This window comes from Haliaeetus leucocephalus, unplaced genomic scaffold (genome assembly GCF_000737465.1).
Source record: "Haliaeetus leucocephalus isolate CR32 unplaced genomic scaffold, Haliaeetus_leucocephalus-4.0 Scaffold120, whole genome shotgun sequence".
NCBI lineage: Eukaryota > Metazoa > Chordata > Aves > Accipitriformes > Accipitridae > Haliaeetus > Haliaeetus leucocephalus.
Window position 1 is genome coordinate 1468356 of NW_010972556.1, and position 20950 is coordinate 1489305.

A 20950-nucleotide genomic window follows, 5' to 3' on the forward strand; every position below is an offset into this window, starting at 1 on the left:
TGCTCCCAGTTTGGGCTTTTGCCAGATTTTTATCTGAAAATGTAATTATATTTCTCTGAACTATGTACCATTTTTTGTTTGTCCCATTTTCTGAATATCTCACATGATGTTTATCTTCACTATAATTGAAAGGTAGACTTTTGTCTTACAGCAGAAATATTTATAAGTAGTGACTTCCTGAGAGCATTTTCAAGAAGTGGGTAATACAGTGCTCTTGTTACCTTATTCTGTGGTCCTCAGCCTGTGTCTCTTCTCAGCATTGCCTTAGCTTGTCACTTTATCCCAGAGTTCTCAGTCCATGTTGCTGCTTGCAGGTGGTGTTGTCTCCCCACTTCCTTGGGTGCGTGCCTGGTAGGGAAAGAGAAGTCAGACAGTCTCAGCAGGGCTGGATGTTAGCATGGTGAATTCTTGTGATCTGACTGCAAGACCACTTGTATGACCTTAATTTTATGGTATTTTGTGTGTCAAAATTTAATTTCCATACAATGTCTTGGCAATATAATATACATCAAGTGAACTCAATAAATCAAAGCAGGTAACTTAGGTCTCTATTTTAACTTTCCTACAGTGTTTCCTTCCCTTTTCCCATCCTCTTAGTTAATCTCATTGTCTCTTTTTCCCTGTTTTCTGGAAACTGTTTAATGATGTCTCATTCCTCTTCCCCCTTGTTGTTACACTAACTTTTTCTTCACAATGTTATCTGGTGCTAAAGTCTTTGGTTTTTTTTCTCTCAAATTTGCCATGCTTAGTCTCTAATTTCACCTTCAGCTGTGTTTCTTATGCCTTTCCAGAGGCACTCTGTATACATGGTTGTTGCTTAGACTGATTCAAAGTGCTGGCAGGAGAGGAAAGGGTGGGCTCTGGGCAGAGTCAAAATAAGACACTTGCATGTGTGCTCCATTGCTTGACCCAAGCACTGTGCAGAGAACAGTACAGCACACAGAAGCACATTTTCCTGTGCACTTTAACAAAGCAAGAGTAGACTAGATCTGTCATTTATTTTTCTGTATTCTACATCGTTATCTTTCTAGACTGTTCAATGTGGTTTACTCGCTCTTCTTTGCAACTTCCCTGTCTCCTGAAGATTCTATTTCTCTGTTTCAGAAGAGAGCTACCTCTTACTTTTCCTGTGGATAGAGCAGAAGGCTGAAGTCCACAGAGATTTCTTAGCCTCTGGTGTCAGTGATGTCTTGCCTGCAGCTGCTGATGGCCAAAGAGCGGGCAATCCTGTCATTAAGAACTGTAACAAACTGCTTCACAATTCATTATGATTGATTAGGTTTACATGTGACATAGTAAGTGTAATGAGGTCCATAGTTGTACAGAATCCAAAGGAAATAATTGATAAAAACCCTTTATTTCTTGGTTAATAGCTGTGACTTCATTTGTCAAAGAGACAAAATACATACATACTATAGCTTATTTCTTTTACAGGTAAGGAGACAGTCACTGTTCTTCCAGGTTCTTCCTATTTCTCTAGTGATGAATCATTTGCAATGATAAGAGGGTACGTAACACAAACCCTGATCTTTTGAAACATGGAAAGAATAAACTGAGTCAGTGACTGAACTCATTAGTAATTCTTTGAAATGTGGTTAGCATTTAACAACCTGTAAAATGATCGTGGACTTAATCAGTGATGGTTTACAGAGGATCAGGTCTAGCTATTGGAAATAGAAAACCACTGTAACTAATAGATACCGTAGTGATGTTTGTATCTACCACCACCTGGCCATATATAAACACATTTATAACTATGTTTTAACAACTGCTATTTGGTCATTTCCAAGTATCTAATCTGTACTTGCACTCTGTATATTCTCTTTGATCCACTTGCAACTGTGGTCCTCATTCCACCTCCCTGATGGAAATTCACCATCTGCACCTGTTTTTTGTTTGTTTTTCAGCAAGGAGGTTGGATGCAAACAAACACTAAATCCTAATGGCTCTGAAAAGATAATGAGTGCATGTAAATATGTGGAGTGCACTTAAAAGTATGAGTTCAGAGCTGATTGACTGTGCATGCAATTAACCAAAACCAGAAAAAGTAATAACATTTTTGAGGCTCAGTGTGCAGACAGCAAAATTTGTATCAGCGATACATCTAGAGGGGAAAAAAAGCCCAACTACATGTGTGACAAAATGGTTGCTCCCTCTGTGGTATGCCACCATTTTTCTATTGATGTAATGAGAATGTGAACAAAAGCTTGCTAAGATTTGTGGGCTGTTACTTGAACATGGTATGCTAATTACACACTTTCTGTTGCCAGAGGCCATGTTGATTTGACAATGCTTGGAGCTATGCAGGTGTCTAAGTACGGTGACCTGGCCAACTGGATGATTCCTGTAAGTAGGTGTTTGTACTGCTGTCAGTGCACTGTATTTAGGATAATATATATGTAGCTGAGGGTCAGGCAAAGGAGAAAAGGGCTGAAGCAGAATGGGGGTTGTGAAGCTCAAAGCATTAAAATAGAAGATATTTTTGCTCAGGGTATGTATACAGTTATCTTTAGAGTGAAAATTCAACTTTTGCTGTATTTAGATAAACTTCAAAATCAACGTATTTTCTACAGATATTTTCCCAATATATTTAGTTGACTGTCCAGAGCTTGTTTGATTCTAGTTAGCATCAGTTTCCAAAGATACATCACAATTGGAGACTATCAGAATTATTTTTGTGGTATTTTCAACTTGCTAGTAACATCTGTGTTGAAGTAAAACATTCAACAGTCTAAACTGCTTCTAAAAACTCAGCTTTAGCTTTTGTCCGAGACTTAGACTGAACAAAAGCACAGAATTCACAGGCACTGCAGGCACAAATAATTCTACAATACCATACAATGCTTTCAGGGACTAAGTAATATTCACTTTTCCAGTAGCTTTGTGCACTTTTAACTTTGTTTCAGAATACTTTTCGCCATATAGAAGTTAGACTCATTTTTCTGATCATGATGTTGGAATTCTTTCACTGACAGTTTTTGTGACTTGTCTTTCAAGGTCTGAACTATCAAAACAAGAAGCTGCCATTTTGCATTAATAAAACCGATTCATTTACAATCATATTTCTTGAAACATCGAAGCTTAGATTGTATTCTGAGTTTTTCTTGAAACTGTGCAGACTTACATAGTCCTTCCTTCAGTGCTTTATGTTCCCTGGAAGATGCTGATTTTAGTTTTGCATCCATATCAAGGGCATTATTTTCCATATCTGGAATTGCTTATTTTGCTTATGAAGATGCCTCTCCATTCTGTTCAGCCCCAAATTTATGAAAAACAGGTATATTTTCAAAACAGAAAAGTATAAAATACAACTTTGGGTAGCTTTTATTTATCTTTTCCTTACCTTTGAAGTGTACCTTTTTACTAGCAGACACCACATGGGTTCGTGCAACTTTTTGCTGTCCTAATTTGCCACTCTTACTAGCCTTTAACTGTCTGCAAATTCCTTGTGCAGTGAGTTTGTATTTACTTGTGAGCAAATATGCCTGATGACACCATAAATCCAGCCAAGAGCCTTTCCAATCAGCAATCATTTCCTTTTGGTTACTTTGTTTTGAGATCTGTTGGTCAGATGATTCGTAATCTGCTTTATTGATGTGTTATTACTATTCTACAGTACAGATTTTTTAAATGGGATTAACCAGCATGTAAGCATTCAGATCTTCCTGCTTTTCCTGTAAATGAGATGATATGTTATCGTCAGTTAAGTTGAACTGTGAGCGAGATGCATCTTTTTTTAGTCACAAGATTTGTGTGGGGTGATACAAAGATCGAGTTTGCTGAAAGCTCATAGTGTAAGGAAACTTTAAGCTGTGTCTTGTAACATTTTTCGGTTAGCTTTGTGTTTAGGTTTGGTTTAAGTATTTCTTATACGCTGTAGCTTTTGGGTTTTTGGATTGACGTTATTCGCCATTATTTCAGAGGCAAGTAATAACTCTAAATTTCATGTTTTGAGTAAGTACCATCATGAAGCTATCCTTTCTGTCTCATAAGAGCTTGATAACACTTGAGCCCTAGTGCATGCATGTGTGTATTTACTTGCACTTAATGTTAGGAACAGAGCTAAGGAAGGCTCTTTGCAATAATTACAGTCCTTTCTTCGTTCTTATCTGCTATTTCTAATGGAGAGGAAAATTCTGTGTGTAAAGGAAGAAGAGGTAGAGAATATTTTAAGCATATGCAGTAAACAATGCCCCCATAATCCATGAGGAAATGGTCAGCAATCTGCTACACCACTTAGACACACACAAGTCTGTGGGGCTGGATAGCATCCACCCAAGGGCACGGAAGGAGCTGGTCGAAGTGCTCACCAAGCCACTTTCCATCATTTACCAGCAGTCCTGGCTAACTGGGGAGGTCCCAGCTGACTGGAGGTTAGCAAATGTGATGCCCATCTACAAGAAGGGCTGGAAGGAGGATCGGGGGAACTACAGGCCTGTCAGTCTGACCTTGGTGCTGGGGAAGGTTATGGAGCAGATCATCCTGGGTGCCGTCAGACGGCACGTACAGGACAACCAGGCGATCAGGCCCAGCCAGCATGGGTTTATGAAAGGCAGGTCCTGCTTAACTAGCTTCATCTCCTTCTATGACCAGGTGACCCACTTAGTGAATGAGGGAAAGGCTGTGGATATAGTCTAACTAGACTTTAGTAAAGCCTTTGACACTGTTTCCCACAGCATTCTCCTGGAGAAACTGGCTGCTCATGGCTTGGATGGGTGTACTCTTCAGTGGGTAAAAAACTGGCTGCATGGCCAGGCCAAAAGAGTGGTGGTGAATGGAGTTAAATCCAGTTGGCAGCCAGTCACAAGTGGTGTTCCCCAGGGCTCAGTTTTGGGGCCAGTTCTGTTTAATATCTTTATCAGTGATCTGGAAGAGGGAATTGAGCGCACCCTCAGTAAGTTTGCAGATGACACCAAGTTGGAGGGAGGGTTGATCTGCTCGAGGGTAGGAAGGGTCTACAGAGGGATCTGGACAGGCTGGATCGATGGGCTGAGGCCAACTGTATGAGGTTCAACAAAGCCAAGTGCCGGGTCCTGCCCTTGCGTCACAACAACCCCATGCAGCGCTACAGGCTTGGGGAAGAGTGGCTGGAAGGCTGCCTGGTGGGAAAGGACCTGGGGTGCTGGTCGACAGCCAGCTGAATACGAGCCAGCAGTGTGCCCAGGTGGCCAAGAAGGCCAACAGCATCCTGGCCTGTATCAGAAATGGCATGGCCAGCAGGATTTTGCCCCCTGTACTTGACACTGGTGAGGGTGCACCTCGAATACCAAGTTCAGTTTTGGGCCCCTCGCTACAAAGAAAGACATGGAGGTGCTGGAGCGTGTCCAGAGAAGGGCAACCAAGCTGGTGAGGGGCCTGGAGCACAAGTCTTGTGAGGAGCGGCTGAGGGAGCTGGGGCTGTTTAGTCTGGAGAAGAGGAGGCTGAGGGGAGACCTTATCGCTCTCTACAACTGCCTGAAGGGGGGTTGTACTGAGGTGGGTGCTGGTCTCTTCTGTCAAGTAACTAGTGATAGGATGAGAGGAAACGGCCTCAAGTTGCACCAGGGGAGGTTTAGATTGGATATTAGGAAAAATTTCTTTACTGAAAGGGTTGTCAGGCATTGGACCAGGCTGCCCAGGGAAGTGGTCGAGTCACCATCCCTGGAGGTGTTTAAAAGGCATGTAGATGTGGCACTCAGGGACATGGTTTAGTGGTGGACTTGGTAGTGTTAGGTTAACGGTTGGACTCAATGACTTTAAAGGTCTTTTCCAACCTAAATGATTCTATGATTCCTGAAGATGAAGGCTGAGGTACTCAACATCTTTGTCTTAGACTTTAGTGTCATGGTCTCTATGGCTAGTGGTAGAATTTGGGGGAGGATGGGTAGTACCCACTGTAGAAGAGTACTACTCGGGACTGATTAAGAAAACTGGATATGTCTAAGTCCATGACGGCAAACATGATACATCCAATGGTGCCAAGGAAGCTGGTAATTTCCTAAACCATCAGGCTCAAAGCCTGGTGGCCAGCAGTTCAGTTAACAAGCAGCAGCCTCAGGGATGATACCGGGACTGATACTATTTAACGTCTCTATTACTTACAAACAATATAAACCAAATAAAATTCTGAGCAAGAAAATTAACTCTAGCTTTGTATATCCTTCTGTTGGAGTATAAAATTCATGTTTTGATAGCTAAGGTAATGCAGTTAGGGGGCTGAGGAAGAGGGTGATGTAATTTGTGCAGGGTGACAAGTTTGGATACATGAATATGGATCATTCTTGGAAAAAAATAAACATTGAATTTTAGAAGCCGCAGCTTTAATTTTTAATGCTCCGACTCGGAGCAGCCAAACCTAAAGAATTAAAGTGTTTATAATGAAATAAACTGAAATAAAATGACACAAACATTCTAAGCTTTATCAAAGAAAATTATCTGAAAAGAAGACATGAGGAAACCCAGTAAATATTTAGTAATAAATCTTTCAATTTACCATCTGTAGAGGTCAGTATAACCTAATGTGTTAGGAATATAATTTTATACATTATTTGTCGTTTTTCTACAGAGCTTCAAAGTACATCTTTTGTAAGGTTTGGACACTTTAAACATGAGGTGAACCACACGTTTGTTGATAGAGACATTTTTAAAATGAAAATAAACTGGCAGAGGCCAGCCGAGTACGTGACTGCGGGAGGCTTTTTTTGTTTTGTTTTTTTATTTTAATTATTATTTGTAGTGCCAAACCTGAGAGCAGAGGGCTCCACAGCAAGAGCTCTTCTGACTTCAAATTATCATTTTTAATGATGGGAGAAAGGACGTGTATCCCTGAATGCCTGAGAGCACTGTAGGTCTTCTCCAAGGAGTCCTGTTGCAGGCTATTTGCCAGTTTGCTCGAATAGGGGTGTCTTTGCACAAGGCTTATTTTCATTTTGAATATAAACACACTTGTGTAGTAGCTCTCTTCTTCTAGTATTTCTGTTGCACTGAGTGCATCAAACAGTCAGTGTTTTGTTTCAAGTCGTACAGCATTGCAAGAAATTTTGAGAAACTTATTTTAACTGTTAAACCATAAAATTAATTAAGCACTACAAATGAGCTAAATTCTGTATGAATAGAAAATATGCACATTAATTATATTCAATGACAGGGTTTCTCTTAGTAATGTGAAGTTGTCTGATGTCTAGGCCATGGCTGATTAGGGCTTATACAGCAGTAGTTGAACAAAGGAGAAGGACAGGACCTGCGGTTACCTAGTGTCTCCTTGGAAATCTACATTTCAATGGGATATTATTTTAATATGAAGAGATATTAGGTTTTTGCGGACACGTGTCTTGGAATGAAGCCTACAGTAGTATATCAGCTTACTGCTGCTCTCCCAAGAAACACGTGCCTGGAAGCCCTGCAGAGCCCTTGCAGCACATAATTACCATCATTGGAAGAGTCCTGGAGCCTCAAAGGAGAAAGGGAGCCTGTTGTGTTAGCTCTACTTCTTCCACCTTTGTAAGGGCTTTTTCTATCAATTTTGTTTGTGTTTATTTCTCTTCAGACTGCATGGAAGGAATGTAGGAGCTCACTGTTGGTATTTTATTCATAATCTCTTAAATTTTCAATATGGGAAGTGGCAGCTATGCATTAGGCATCTGTATAACAAGAGGAGCTGAAGAAATTGTGCCTGTCTCAGAAATACAAGCATATGTCAAAAGACTCCTAATTTGCGGGTTAGTGGTAACAATTGTGACTGATATGGAACCATCACTTTCAAGTAAGACCAGTATTATGTCGGTAGTAATATTTAATTATTGCATGCTATACTGTGTGTTTTGGAAATGGTATGCAAAGGTAAATGGAAGGTTTAACTGACCCGTTACACTGAAAAAACATTAATCACTGTAAAGCAAATCCATTTCAATGAAGCATGTCACAGACTGTTTAGAGTTGCTCCTGAGATGCAGTTTCTCAATGTATTCATTTGAATTTCACTCAGTCATTCGAATCTGTTGCCAATGGTTATTTCAAGTTAGATTTGTGGGAGAATAAAGGAATAAAATTTGACCAACTTTCTTTGCACATATTTTATGCTACCTTAATTTTCTGGTTATGGAAAGTAAGAATATAAATATAGTTAGTGCACATATTTGTGTATGCTACATTTTGGGGAAGAGTTATTAGTAAATTTTGTGAAGAAGTATCAGTCACTCAAGAATTTATGTTCCATTCTTTCAATAATTATTCTTACTTTTAAATTTTGCTCTTCATTATGTATGCGTTAGGAGATATCTGGTTAGCATCCTTGAAAATCAGGTGGTTTTCTGTATGGCTAAGCCATACAACTAAATCTTAATTTTGGATATCCTTGAAAAAATATCTTTACCCTGTTGTGCATGTAGAGTGTGCTTAGCTTTGTCGCATCCAGCCAGCATTAACTCTTTGTTGTGTTGTTGCATTATCAACACTACTGATTCAAAAATCCCATTAATGATTTCCCAGTGTTTCTTGGTAATGTTTATTCAGTCATATACTCAGAATAAAATCTAATCTACCTGTCATAGTTGACAGTATAATTACAATAGTTCTGTAATTGTGCCATGTAAGGACATAAAATCAGTGGAAAATTTAACAAGGAAGTATATTTCAGAACACTTATCTTCAGCTTTATCCATCTTTTTTGATAGTCTTCAGTCTTTTTCACTGAAGAAATGGAAAGTCAAATCTGGAATAGTCGTGGCTTTCATTTTAGAATCAACTATAAATGTACCTTTCCTTTAAACACTGGACAGGACTGATAGCAATGGGCAAAGGATTGTCATCTACATTTTTATGTAGTTAGAGTAGATTTATGTGTATGTATTTTTCTGATATTACCTTCTGATTGGTATCTTTTTTGTACAAAGTTAAGGTCTGTGCTAATATGCACCCTCCCAAACAAAAAAACTCCCTCAAACCAACCATATCTAACCCCACAACAATTCATGAGATATTTTTGTTAAATAGTTATATATAGCTTTGATGACCTCCTTACTTGTGCTGTGCTTGTCATTTGGGGCTAGCACATCTGTGAAGACAGACAGTATCTATACGAAGAGGGAGACCTGTGTGACAAATGTGTGTTAGTAGTGCATACATACCACTGCAGACAGGGACAGAGCAGAAAACTTCAAAGGGGTCCTAAGTTCATCATTTTGACTGCAGTGTTAGCACCATTGATGGTGCTGATTGAAGTATCTTATACCCACCTGCATTACCTTAATTTCTGCTTTTCTCTGTGGAGTTAATACGGTTTCAGTTGCTCTGAATTTTAGTAGCTGTCCCTGGCATAATATAATTATTTCCTTTCATAAGTAAGCTGAGACTGGCGATGGGTTCTGTACCTGCCACCTAGTCTGTGTCTGTGGCCATGACCGTCAGAGACCAAACTGATATTCTTAAAATCTTTACTCTCTCTTATGAGGTAGCTTGTTCAAGGTCTTCCAGGGGGATGCCTGAAAATTCGGATTGAATGGGAAGCCTGCATGAGGACTGTAGTTTAAATTAGAAGCATTCATTATCTTCTGTAACAGTTTTTGAAATAGTAGTTTTACTAATTGGAGCATAGTGTGAGACATATGTACTCTTTCTTTTATTTAATGGAAGGAAAGAAAAATTTCAGACTAAATGCTACTTATTTAATACAGTATTAGGGCAGTTGGCAACATGGGCAAGGACTCTCAAGGGAAGTAGCTCAGTTCCTTTTCAAATGGATATACATTTTCACCTTGGTTGTCCTTTGATACTCAGTTTTAAATGGAATTATTCAAGCTTTTATTTTCATCTGCATTCTAATACTTCAAACTCTGCATTTACCACTGATAAGTTTTCACTGTTTCTTGAACACATCACTAGGATCTGCTTTGCTGTACTGTTGATGTGGTATGTGTTTGTCTCAAAAGATTATGTTCTTTTAACATAACCAGATCAGTTCAGGTGCATTGTATCCTATGATGTTGGGAGTAGCTATAAAATTCTGTTATGGAAGAAAAGTCCTTCCCCCTGGGAATATAGAGGAAAGGTGTATAACACCAGCATGGCTTCAAGACCTTACTAGTGTTTGAAGGCTCCTGAATTTTCCTCTTTTCTCTCAGCCACCTTTTTTTAGTCTGTTTGGATTTTCCTATAAATTGTTTCCTGTTTGCTAGAACATTTTTCTAGCTTGCAATACCATTGTGGAGAACTTCACATTTCCTTGAAAAATATATTGACTGTCTCGCGCATCTTGAAGTACTCACAAGTTTCTGCTGGAATGCCGCAGATTGTCTTGGATGCCACAAGTGACCAAACCAACAGGAAGGTTTCTCTTTAGGAATTGCTATTAGGCTAAATTACCTTCTCAGGCTCTTTAATGTTGTATTTGGACCACTTAAATGATGTCCAGATATGAAGACATCAGATGAGAAAATATGTATCCTTCTCTCATATTTTCTTAAAGATGCCCTATCACCACAATAAGAAAATAATGTATTTTGCAATAAGTAGGCATTATAAGAAATTGCACTAATTTTGTGGGGGTTTATGTCTGTGAAGAAGCAGAAGAGCTAAATATCTTAATTAAAAAAAATGAAATCCATCAGGTCCATGAATTTACACCTCTTGCATCCCAAGATTATTTGGACTGACACTTAGCAAGAACTGCTCATGAAGCACGATGGGAAAAGCAGAATTCCTCCTTGAAATATGGACTTTTTATGGTAACTGAGAAGCTACAAGGAAACTGTCAGCTTGCTTCTGTCCTCTTCCTAACCCTCTGTATAAATATTCCCAACATTGCACCTCCCAGGAAGCGGATGGCTAATTCAAAAAACTTTTCTCACTTCAAGCTCTTGCTGATGAAGTGGGCTTTATAACACTGCTTCAAATTACCAGTGCTCTACCACTGAACTGTCTTTCCTTCTGGTTTCTTAAGCTAACAGCACCAATGTAATTGGAAACTAACAAAAATTGTCTTAAATAAATAAATGGGGAGGGTCAGGGGTGGACACATGCTATCCTGGACCTTACCAACATGGTAAGAAGGAGCAGGAAACCTGCAAATGTACTTTAGCAGTTGCTTATTTGAAATACCTCCTTTTTATTTTTTTACGAATTGTTTAAAACAATTGGGCTTGGTACAGGTTATTACATTACACTTAAATGCCTTATCAAGTAACAAAATATGTATAGTTTTACTGTCTGAAATTTGCTCTTTTCAATCAAAAATAAATAAAAATTAACATTTTATTGAAGTTAAATGTATAGTTCCCACTTCAGCTAGTATCCAGCACTATAAACCCAGTGCAGTTTTTTCAGAGATTTCACAGCAGAGGTGGCTGGTGCAAGCAGTCTTCAGGAAAAGAAAATGTTTATTTTTATGACAGACGCATATTACATGCAAATATTCAAATAAAACAGCCTAACTTACATCAGATGCAATTAAATATGGTATGAAAATTTAAAAGAAACAGGAATTGCTTGTTGCTTGTAAATGTGCATTGTTTATAAATATCAGAACTGTTTTGGTCTGCATGCTTATCCTAGGCAAAAAGGAACAAAATGTCTTTTGGGAATCACCTTTTAGTTTCGAGCATTTTAATTCAAGTTTAAGATGCAGCTGTTCCCTATGCCAGTATGGTGTGGGGGAAAGTGCAAGTTGTGGGAGTTTAGTAGATGCACTGAGAGTGATGTAAGGCTCTTATGCTTTGGATAGTCTTCAAAATAAAAGCATGTAATTACTTGGCTAGTTGGAGTTAATGCTTAATTTATTTGCTTTACCAGGCATCCTACAGTGATGAGTACGTTTGCCTAAAGAGGAGTAGTAAATAAATGTAGCAGTTTAAAGGACCCTGTCCTTCTCTTCAACTTAACTTGCATTTTCCTGCTTCTGTGTATGCAAAGGGATGCAGTCTCTTCTCTCAGTCCTGTATGACAGCTTCTCCAGCAGTAGATTGGTCATTGTCCTTCATCGGCACTTACTTCTTCAGATATGTCCTAGTTGCTGTAGCTCTTTACTAGTTAATAGAACTAAAAGGTTTGTAAAATGAACTAATGGCATGGTCAGGACAGGTGTATTGGTAGCATAATCCTCAATGCAAACCTATTCCGACTTACTGGGGAGATAATCCATCGTCTCCGGGTACTCTGCATTATCTTGTCAGTGAGCCTCTGGCAGGCAGATGAGAGGTCACTACAGTCACTGTAAGAGCTCTGTATTTCTGGGTAGGATGGAGAATGATCTGAGCAGTGCCAGGAAGTTAAGCAGAGATAAATCCTCTCATCTCTTTTAGGTTTGTATTTGCAAAGAAATATTTAGTAGTGATGTTAATTAATGTGATTAAATATTAATCTGACCTGTGAAATTCCAAAATGGTTGTTTATAGATACAGGAAGATGTGATTTATTCTTCACTGTGCAGACAATAAGGAAATATGATTACTGGTGTGTGTGTATATTCCCTTCATTATGATCAAGAGACCATAATGATCAAGACACCAGTAAATTGCTGGCCTGGCAGCTTAATGAGACAAGTCTCTTCCATATATTTCATATCACAGACCACAGGTACTGATACTAGTAAGGTACTGAATCACAAAGCTAATAAAAGGAAGCATAAAAGGAAAGCTTTATACTAGGAAGTTTTCCAGTTGTTTAACCACATACTTCTAGGTTTTTTATAGAAAACAGTGTATATTGTATTACTGTCCATAATTTATTTTAATTACAGATAATAACAAGTCAAAAGAGAACAAATACAAAACACTTGAGACAGAAATGAATTTATTTTAATCTGTAAAATTCCTTGCCTCTTGTTTCCTACTAACTTCCTCTATCATGCAGGTGCCTCAATGTTCCACTCCCCTTTCTGCCCTCCTCAGCAACTCTGGAGTGGCATATGAGGTTGTTGCCTTGATTTTTTCGGGGGGTCTAGTGCTTGTTGTCCAAAAATGACTGCTCACTCATACTGACAGAACTTTGTACTTATGGTCATTTCCTGTCAGAAGTGTGCCAAGTCTGGACCTCTTACCTTCCAAGATCAGTTTAAGGTGGTGGAAGGAGGCAGAGGTTGAATGCTGTAGCATTATGGAAAGTAAAAATATATGTAGTTGAGCACCAAGCCATAATACAGCTGCTGTGATAACAAGTGTGATTCTGACGCTCTTTAAGAGAAGACTTAAGTCAGAGAGGCAGAAAGTATTGCTTGGTTTGAGGGACAAAAGGAAGTGAATACTGATCCACATTCATTTATTTGCCTGTGTTCTGGAATGACATCCACGGACATCTGGAATAGAACAAAAAGTTCGGTTTGTGCTGATACAGTGATGTGAGTCGCGGCTTCCTAAACTGGCAGGTAGAGAGTGCTCAAATGTTCTTGTTGCTACATTTCATAAGCAAAGATTTCTTTTGAGGAAGTAATGACATTTCTATCAACAGGAGAATGAACACTTTCCTTTTCTAATATTAGAACCATTGTAACTAAATTCATCACTCCTCAGTGTCAGGGCTTCATTAAGCCAATGGTACTACTCAGATTTAGGTTACACCCAAGGCACCAGCCATGGCAGTGGATCCTTATTCAATTCATCATTCTTCTCCTATTTGCATCATATAGAGCCTAGAATGAGACAGATATTTTTGCTCTGGTGAAGCTCTGTTAGTGTTTGAATACAGTGGTGATGAAATAGGTGGGCTTTCTATGCAGGAAAAGGGGAATATATCTTGTGCTGTCATTGCAGGCAATATATTCTATCTTTTTTTTTTTAAATTGTAAAAATGTTACATTTCCATTAAAAATTTAATTTTAGGGTAAAATGGTGAAAGGAATGGGGGGTGCCATGGACCTGGTATCCAGTGCGCAAACCAAAGTAGTTGTCACCATGGAGCACTCAGCCAAGGTAAGGCTCTGCCGCTTCTTTCTAAATAAGTGTTTTGTGCTGTACCGAAAAAGAAGAAAAACCACAAACAACATCTTACATTCAATCTGCTATTTTGTGAGGATTTGACAGTTCTGATGTTGGTTATTATGGAAGTGTAACAGGGGGCTAGGTAAGTATGGTTTCTTTCTTCTTGTAAGTGCATCATTCACCATGGAAAAAAAATGAAATATTAACTTGATGTTTAAAAGCTGCACATTTTTTAGTTACTTCATGCAGATTTAATGAGAGTGGCAATTGCCAGAGCTGCAGCAGATGCTACCCCAGAGGTTTTACTCTTCACCTTTGAAAAATTTGAAAAATGAGGTTCCCCATGATTAAATACTTGGTATGATGGAAAGATATTTACCTTTGAAGTTACCAGTCAAATTGGTACTGACTGCTTAATAGAATAGATCTTTTTGGCATGATGAGATGCAGGCTACCTTACAACAGTATGTGATAAGAGGTTAATCTAGAGACTTCTTTGAGGGAGGAGTTTTATAGATATAAATAGTCTCCCACAGAAAGTCATAGGAAACTTGTCATTTGAACCTTCTGAAATGGGACTGTCCAAACTATGAGCAAAATATACTGAAAGATAAAAATCTCTATTTTCAGGGAACCATACCAAATGTTTAAAAATGAACTTTTTGTTTAATTTCTGTGTTTCTGTTATTCTAAATTTGTTGTATGTCTGCAGTAAGAATTAGTTATGTATGTTCAAGATAGTATCCCTGTCAGAATGCATAAGGGCAAGCATAAGGAATTTGCATGGTAAACTATAGTAAATATGTAAATATGAAAGTTAAATATATTAACAGTTGTGTGTTTTTTAAATGTGATTTGAAGAATGAATTTTCGCTTTAAAAAAATTGTTGGTAAAAGGCTGAGTCTGACCCATTAGTTTTTGCGTGCACGTGTGTAAATAAGTAAACAAAAGTACAAAGCAAATTCGTCTATATGACTTGAATCCCTATCACAGACTCCCCAAAACTGGATATGTAAATATCCATTTGCTTAAACACATACTTCAGGTATTCATGTGATCTGAATAAATATTTATGCTAAATTTCTAGTTACTGTGGAGTTTCATTAAGGCTCAGAGTCCACACACAGTGTAATTATTGATCCCAGTTTTTCTCTTAGAAGTACTATTAACAAAATCTTTTTTCAGTACAATGTTTGGAAGTTGTTTCATGTTGGGTTTTTTGCCAGTAGGAAACCTGAAAAAGATGGAAACACAGATAGTTTTCACTGTTACAAACATAAGGCATAGCCTTACTTATTTTGGCATATCTATACATAACATGGGCTCTTATGTACATGGGATGCCTGGTGTGCACTTCTAGAGAGCCATTTATAGGCTTTCAGAAATTATTTCTTGTACTTTTGTGAGAAGGCAATGAAAAACTAAACTATGTGTATGATTTTTCATTTTTTTCTTATTTTAAAATGGAGGGTATTCTTGGCACTCTTTCCTCTTGCCTAGCCTCTTTTTGGCGTCTTCATACTGCTGCTTCTTGTTTGCTCAAAAGTGAAGATGATGAAATATAGAAGTCTAATGTTTGGAAATCAAAAGCTGCTGTTACAGTTTTCAGGTGCTCCTCTTTTTTTTTCTTTTTTTTTTTTTTTTCTTTTTGTACACAAGCAAATATGGCACCCATGAGACCAGTTCTGAAAGTCAGAAGCCTTTTATTGGGGTGACTGCTTCTTACAGAGCCAATTTTATATTCATGGCTTTTTAATTTTTTACACCAAATATTTTCTCACAAACTTAGTGCATCTGTATCTATGCATCAGAGGAGCAATCTTCTGTCCTGCTCAAAATCCGGTGTGCTACTGAGTGAAAGAAATGTCTGCATGTACTGTGACAGTCAGTTGTGTCTGCTGACTTTTTAGTATAGGGACATTTTTCCCATCTTATTCTCCAAATTAATAATAAGAAATCTATCATTAGATGCCAGAGTCTCCTGTAAATAAACAGCAGTCAAGATTTGATGGATGGAAATACAGTAGAAGGCTATGGGATACACATAGTACCTTCAATAAACATGTTCAAGAGTTGCTGTAATAGGTAGTTCTTGTAGTCAGTTTTGTCTGATTTGTGATCTTGTGAAGGATCTTTTAATCCTTTTCAAGTGTTTTTGTACAATAGTAATGTCTTCTTCCACATTAAAATAAGTTTTCTAAGAGTTTAAAAGTGCATTCTCCTTTCAGTATACAGTTGCAGTTTTCAAACATAGCAATAGGATGAGTCCTTGCAGTGCAGGCAAAATATAATTTACACTTAATAATGAGGGTGAAACTAGTGTCTGTCTTAACAATCAAATAAATACTCAAAGAATTTTCCTCTTTTTAAACTCTGATATGCAGTATACTACAAATAAAATTAACAGGCTCTGCCCCAAACTATTTACATTTTTAATTACTTAAATTTTTACGTGTAATGAAAACCAAAAAGTACAGAAGAAAGATGACACAACATGAAATGAGTTTTGTAGAAGACTCTTCAGCTTAAGTAATGCTATTTAGGAGGAGTAACATAGAAATACACAAAATAATAAGGGCATGGAGGAGATGGATGCTGAATGGCTAGTCACTGCCTTATAATAGAAGTAGGGGTAGCCAACTGAAAACAGCAACCAGCGTGTTTAAAATATTTTTCTCAGCCAGCTAATGAAGTTATTGATGATCAGCAGGATGATGCAGGAGCTCAGAGAATTAGTTCTATATGAAAGGGACTAAACTGTTTCATGAGGTTGACTTCATCAGTGACAATTAAATAGCATTGCCCAGAAGCAGTCTCTAGCTCAGGAAATCTATACATCACAGCATGTCAGGAAACAGGAGGGTGTATCTGTGGAAGGGTGGCTCAATTTTTGCTCCATATGCTTAGGCCACTGTGAGACACTTGGCAAATGGACCTTAAGTCTAATTCATTACAGTATTTCATAATGCATTTTTTGCTAAATTACTCTTTTGTTTATAACCTGTCCTGGTTTCGGCTGGGATAGAGTTGATCTTCTTCTTAGTAGCTGGTACAGTGTGTTTTGGATGTAGTGTGAGAATAATGTTGATTACACACTGATGTTTTAGTGGTTGCTAAGTAGCGTTTGTACTAAGTTAAGAATTCTTCCGTTTCCTGTGCTCTGCCAGAAAGCAGGTGCACAAGCAGTTGGGAGGGAACACAGCTGGGACATCTGGCCCCAACTGACCAGAGGGTAGAACATCACTCAGTATATAAACTGGGAGGAATTGGCTGGGACGGGCGGATCGCTGCTCGGGCATCAGTCAGCAGGTGGTGAGCGCCTGCATTGTGCATCACTTGTCTTTTCTTGGGTTTTGTTTCTCTCTCTTTTTCTTGTATTCCTTTTCATTATGATTGTTGTTATTATTATATTTTATCATTATTATTGTTATTATTATATTTTATTTTACTTTAGTTATTAAACCATTCTTATCTCAACCCACGAGTTTTACTTCTTCTTTTCGCTTCTCCTCCGCACGCTACTGAGAGTGGGGAGGAATAAATGAGCGGCTGTGTGGTGTTTAGCTGCTGGCTGGGGTTAAACCATGACATAGCCATGAAGAAAAACAATAGAGTGTAAGGTTGTTATTTAATCTTTAAGCAGTCACTGTGCACCTGTGCCTCATCTGCTAAATACTGCCTAAGAGAAATAAAAGTCAAGTTCTTACCCCCATACCACCATTGACATGTTTTGTGAAACAGTAAAGTAACGGCTGGCAATTGTTCCATGTTGTGAAATGAGTTGTCTACACCATTCAGAAAAATAGACCGGAAACTAGTGTTAAGCACTTGATTTGGACCTGACTGAAACATGGAGCACTGAATTGAAAACTCATTTCTATCCTTGTGAATAGTTTTGATTATAATGTGTTGTGGAAGATTAAGGACATTTTTGTTCTTCAACAACAGAATTTTTTACTTAAAGCAGACTGAAACACCTTAAGGTTTTATGTATCTACACAAAAGTCTTTTCCTTTATCTGAACAAATGCTGTATAAACTCAGATGGTAAAAATTCATGGAGTTCCATTTGGATTCCTATTCTGATAGTGCCCTGATGGATGTCCTCCAAAAGTTACCTTTAATGCTAACTAGTAATACAATTAATCTTTAGCTCTAGTGTTAAGAAGCTGGAGTGTATCAGTTCTCAGGGTCACGGGAGCCATTCAAGCTGTCACCTCTGCAAGCCCATGCATTTCAATCTCAGCTGGCTACCAAGAAGAGACACTTCATTTCATATGGCTGAGAAGTATACCTGATACATTACTGAAGATATACAAATAGCACAGATTAATCTTGGCTCTTAGGCAAAGTATGCAGGAAGGTCTTCAAGATGGACAAGACATAAGTAGATCAGCTGAACCTAACACTGTTGCAAGTCATTATTTTCATTAAGAGTGAGTGAGCTTCATCAGAGTAGTTGCCTTGATACCAGATGTGGATCTTGCCAGTATAATTAAAATTAGAATGAAGAAAGAGTTCTTCACAGAAAAAGATAAATTCAAAAGCACATGGATTGCTCATTTTGTTATCATTCAGGAGTCAAACTGCCTGAGAGATGGTTCCTGAGTTTATATTACACTGTAAGGCAAACTGATGATTGTAAATTTAAAAAGTATTGCATTCAGGTGATTAAATGAGACAGGTAATACTCTGCAAGTTTTGAAATGCATAACTGAAAATTGATAATTAGAGAAAAAATAAAAGCATGTGATAATGGGAAAAATGCGCACTTAATGCTACCTTTGTAAAACACCTACAAATACTGACTAAAAATGTAGTGATCCATCTCTTATACATCCATTCAGAGCTCTTGCAGCTTACATTCATTTAGCAGGATCTAAAGACATTTGTAAACTCCTATTAAAAAAATGGAAGAAAAAAAAGGAAAGAAAAAAAGAAGGAAAAAAGGAAAAAGAAGGAAAAACCCAAAAAACCTCACCACCCAAACCTTACCTGCCCAGCTTCATGTCAGAAGCTATGTCTTCTCATTAGGTAATATTTTTCCCAGGATTTAGAGTAGCTGGCATTTGATGCCCCAGAAAAGGAAGTGCCTTAAAGTAAATTCTATTTTCTATATATACATTCTTTTCTACTATATTTGCATGCTAATTTGTTCTGTCTAAAACAAAGATAACGTAACTTCTGTGTAGCAGTTGAAGATGAGCATATTGCACTCATCTTTTAGTCTGCTTTTGGGCTTTCCTGGAGAGATGGAGGGACTAGGAGTTCAATGTGGGTAAAGAAACTGGATTTACTATTTTCAGAGCATGACTATGCACTTGAGCCCTGGGGATTTTAAATGCCTGTGTGTTTGGCTGATCCTGCACATACTGTTTGTGATAAAGTATAAGGCAGAGAAATGTCATGCCTGCAATGTCTTTCCCTAATTTTCATCCTTTATGTGTCATCAGTAAGATCCCATGCATCTCTCATCCTCACATTGCAGCAGGAAAGACAAATTATTAAGCAAAAGTATGCAGAACTTCTAAACTCAGGATCCCACTCTGTGGTACAGTGAGATTCTTACTAGTCATCTCCCTGTATGTGGGATTTAAGTAATAACTGTCCCAAATTGCCAGACATGTAATCTGCCATTGAAATGAATTCAAAGAGTGTTCTGAGAACACTGAATGTTTCAGTAACATAGTGGCTATGGCTGTGATTTTCATGTACATATTTAAATTATGAGTAAGTTGTGTTGTTTTTGAAAGTTAATGTTTGTCTGTATATTGTTAAACACAGGGCAATGTCCATAAAATCTTGGAAAAATGCAATTTACCACTTACTGGGAAACAATGTGTAAACCGCATCATTACAGAGAAGGTAAAGTACTGTTCTTGAATCCTTGTCAATACTTTCCTCCTCTATCCCTAAGAAGGGACACTTAGTAAAAGTAGTAAAACTTAGTAAAAATGAAGAATATATTTGGTATCTGTTGCCAATGAAAGGTAAAAATTGCCTTGGAGTTCAATTGCAGAGGTCTGGGGGCTAATATTTTTCCTTTTAAAGCTTTCACCATTAACATCTAGCATACTGGACTGTACTCTTAGACACCTTTAGAACAAAGATGCCATGCATAAAAAGTATGCAGAGTGTGTATCTCCTTATTTTTCCCAAAGTATTCCTGAAAATTTGCCATGTAAGATGCAAATCCTCAAACACAGCTGTAATCACAGCTTGGTTTTTTTTCCAGCAGAGCAACAACTGTGTAGCATGTCTATGTCAGACGATTGGCATCTTGGTGTATACTACAGACTCTTTCAGAGAAACAAAACCTGGAGCTGTAGCAGGGCTTTAATTCTTTTGTCCTTACTTGATTGCATTTGTGAAGCAGTTTACTCTCCAGTGCAAGTACATGTGAGCATCGGATATTGCTGCTGCTCAAAGGGCATTAGTGGATCTTTTCAGCAAAGGATAAGTAACTTAAGGTTTTTGCTGTAATCACACTACTTTTTTTATCAGTGTTTACATTTTTCAGGGCTTAGAGTAGTCCCTCTGTGAGCCATCTATCATACTAAGTGGAATGTATCAAAGGTGCTGATGTAGAATTTGCTTTCTCCTGGTGGTATAGTGCTACTGTAATTTAAAGGGTTTTTTCTCTACAAAGTAACAGAAAATAAATGAAAATGTGGAAGTTTTTCCTGTCTCCTACTAACTGGCCACATACAAATGTAAGGTACAAAAAAATGAATGAAGAAGGACTGACAGAAAATAAACAACAAGCAAACTTCTCTCAGACTCACCACTTGTCAGATCTTGTTGCTTTATTAGGAGATGACACAAATGTACAACAGTACTTGGATAGTGTTGCAAATTCTGTTTCCACACTAGCTGCCTAGTTTGTATGTTCCTTATGCCCAGCTTCTTTTTTAAGACTTAGAGGAGCTATTGTTTTTCAGTCCCATAGATCAGTTTCATGTGCCCAGAGGACAGCTGAACTTTAGTACACTTCTGTAATGAGCTTAAGACTTCACTTTCATTTCAAGTTCAACTTCACCAGTCTTTGCTACTGACTTTTTTTT

General features: G+C 38.0%; 1 protein-coding gene across 1 annotated transcript in view; it reads left to right on the plus strand.

Moving 5' to 3' along the window:
• The window catches only part of OXCT1 (3-oxoacid CoA transferase 1), an 89575-nt gene that overhangs the window by 57932 nt on the left and 10693 nt on the right, over positions 1 to 20950 (plus strand). Inside the window, exons 12-15 of the mRNA XM_010585831.1 lie at positions 1435 to 1507; positions 2271 to 2346; positions 13788 to 13877; positions 19671 to 19751. Coding sequence (XP_010584133.1) covers positions 1435 to 1507; positions 2271 to 2346; positions 13788 to 13877; positions 19671 to 19751 — 320 coding nt within the window. The remainder of the gene's footprint in view (positions 1 to 1434; positions 1508 to 2270; positions 2347 to 13787; positions 13878 to 19670; positions 19752 to 20950) is intronic.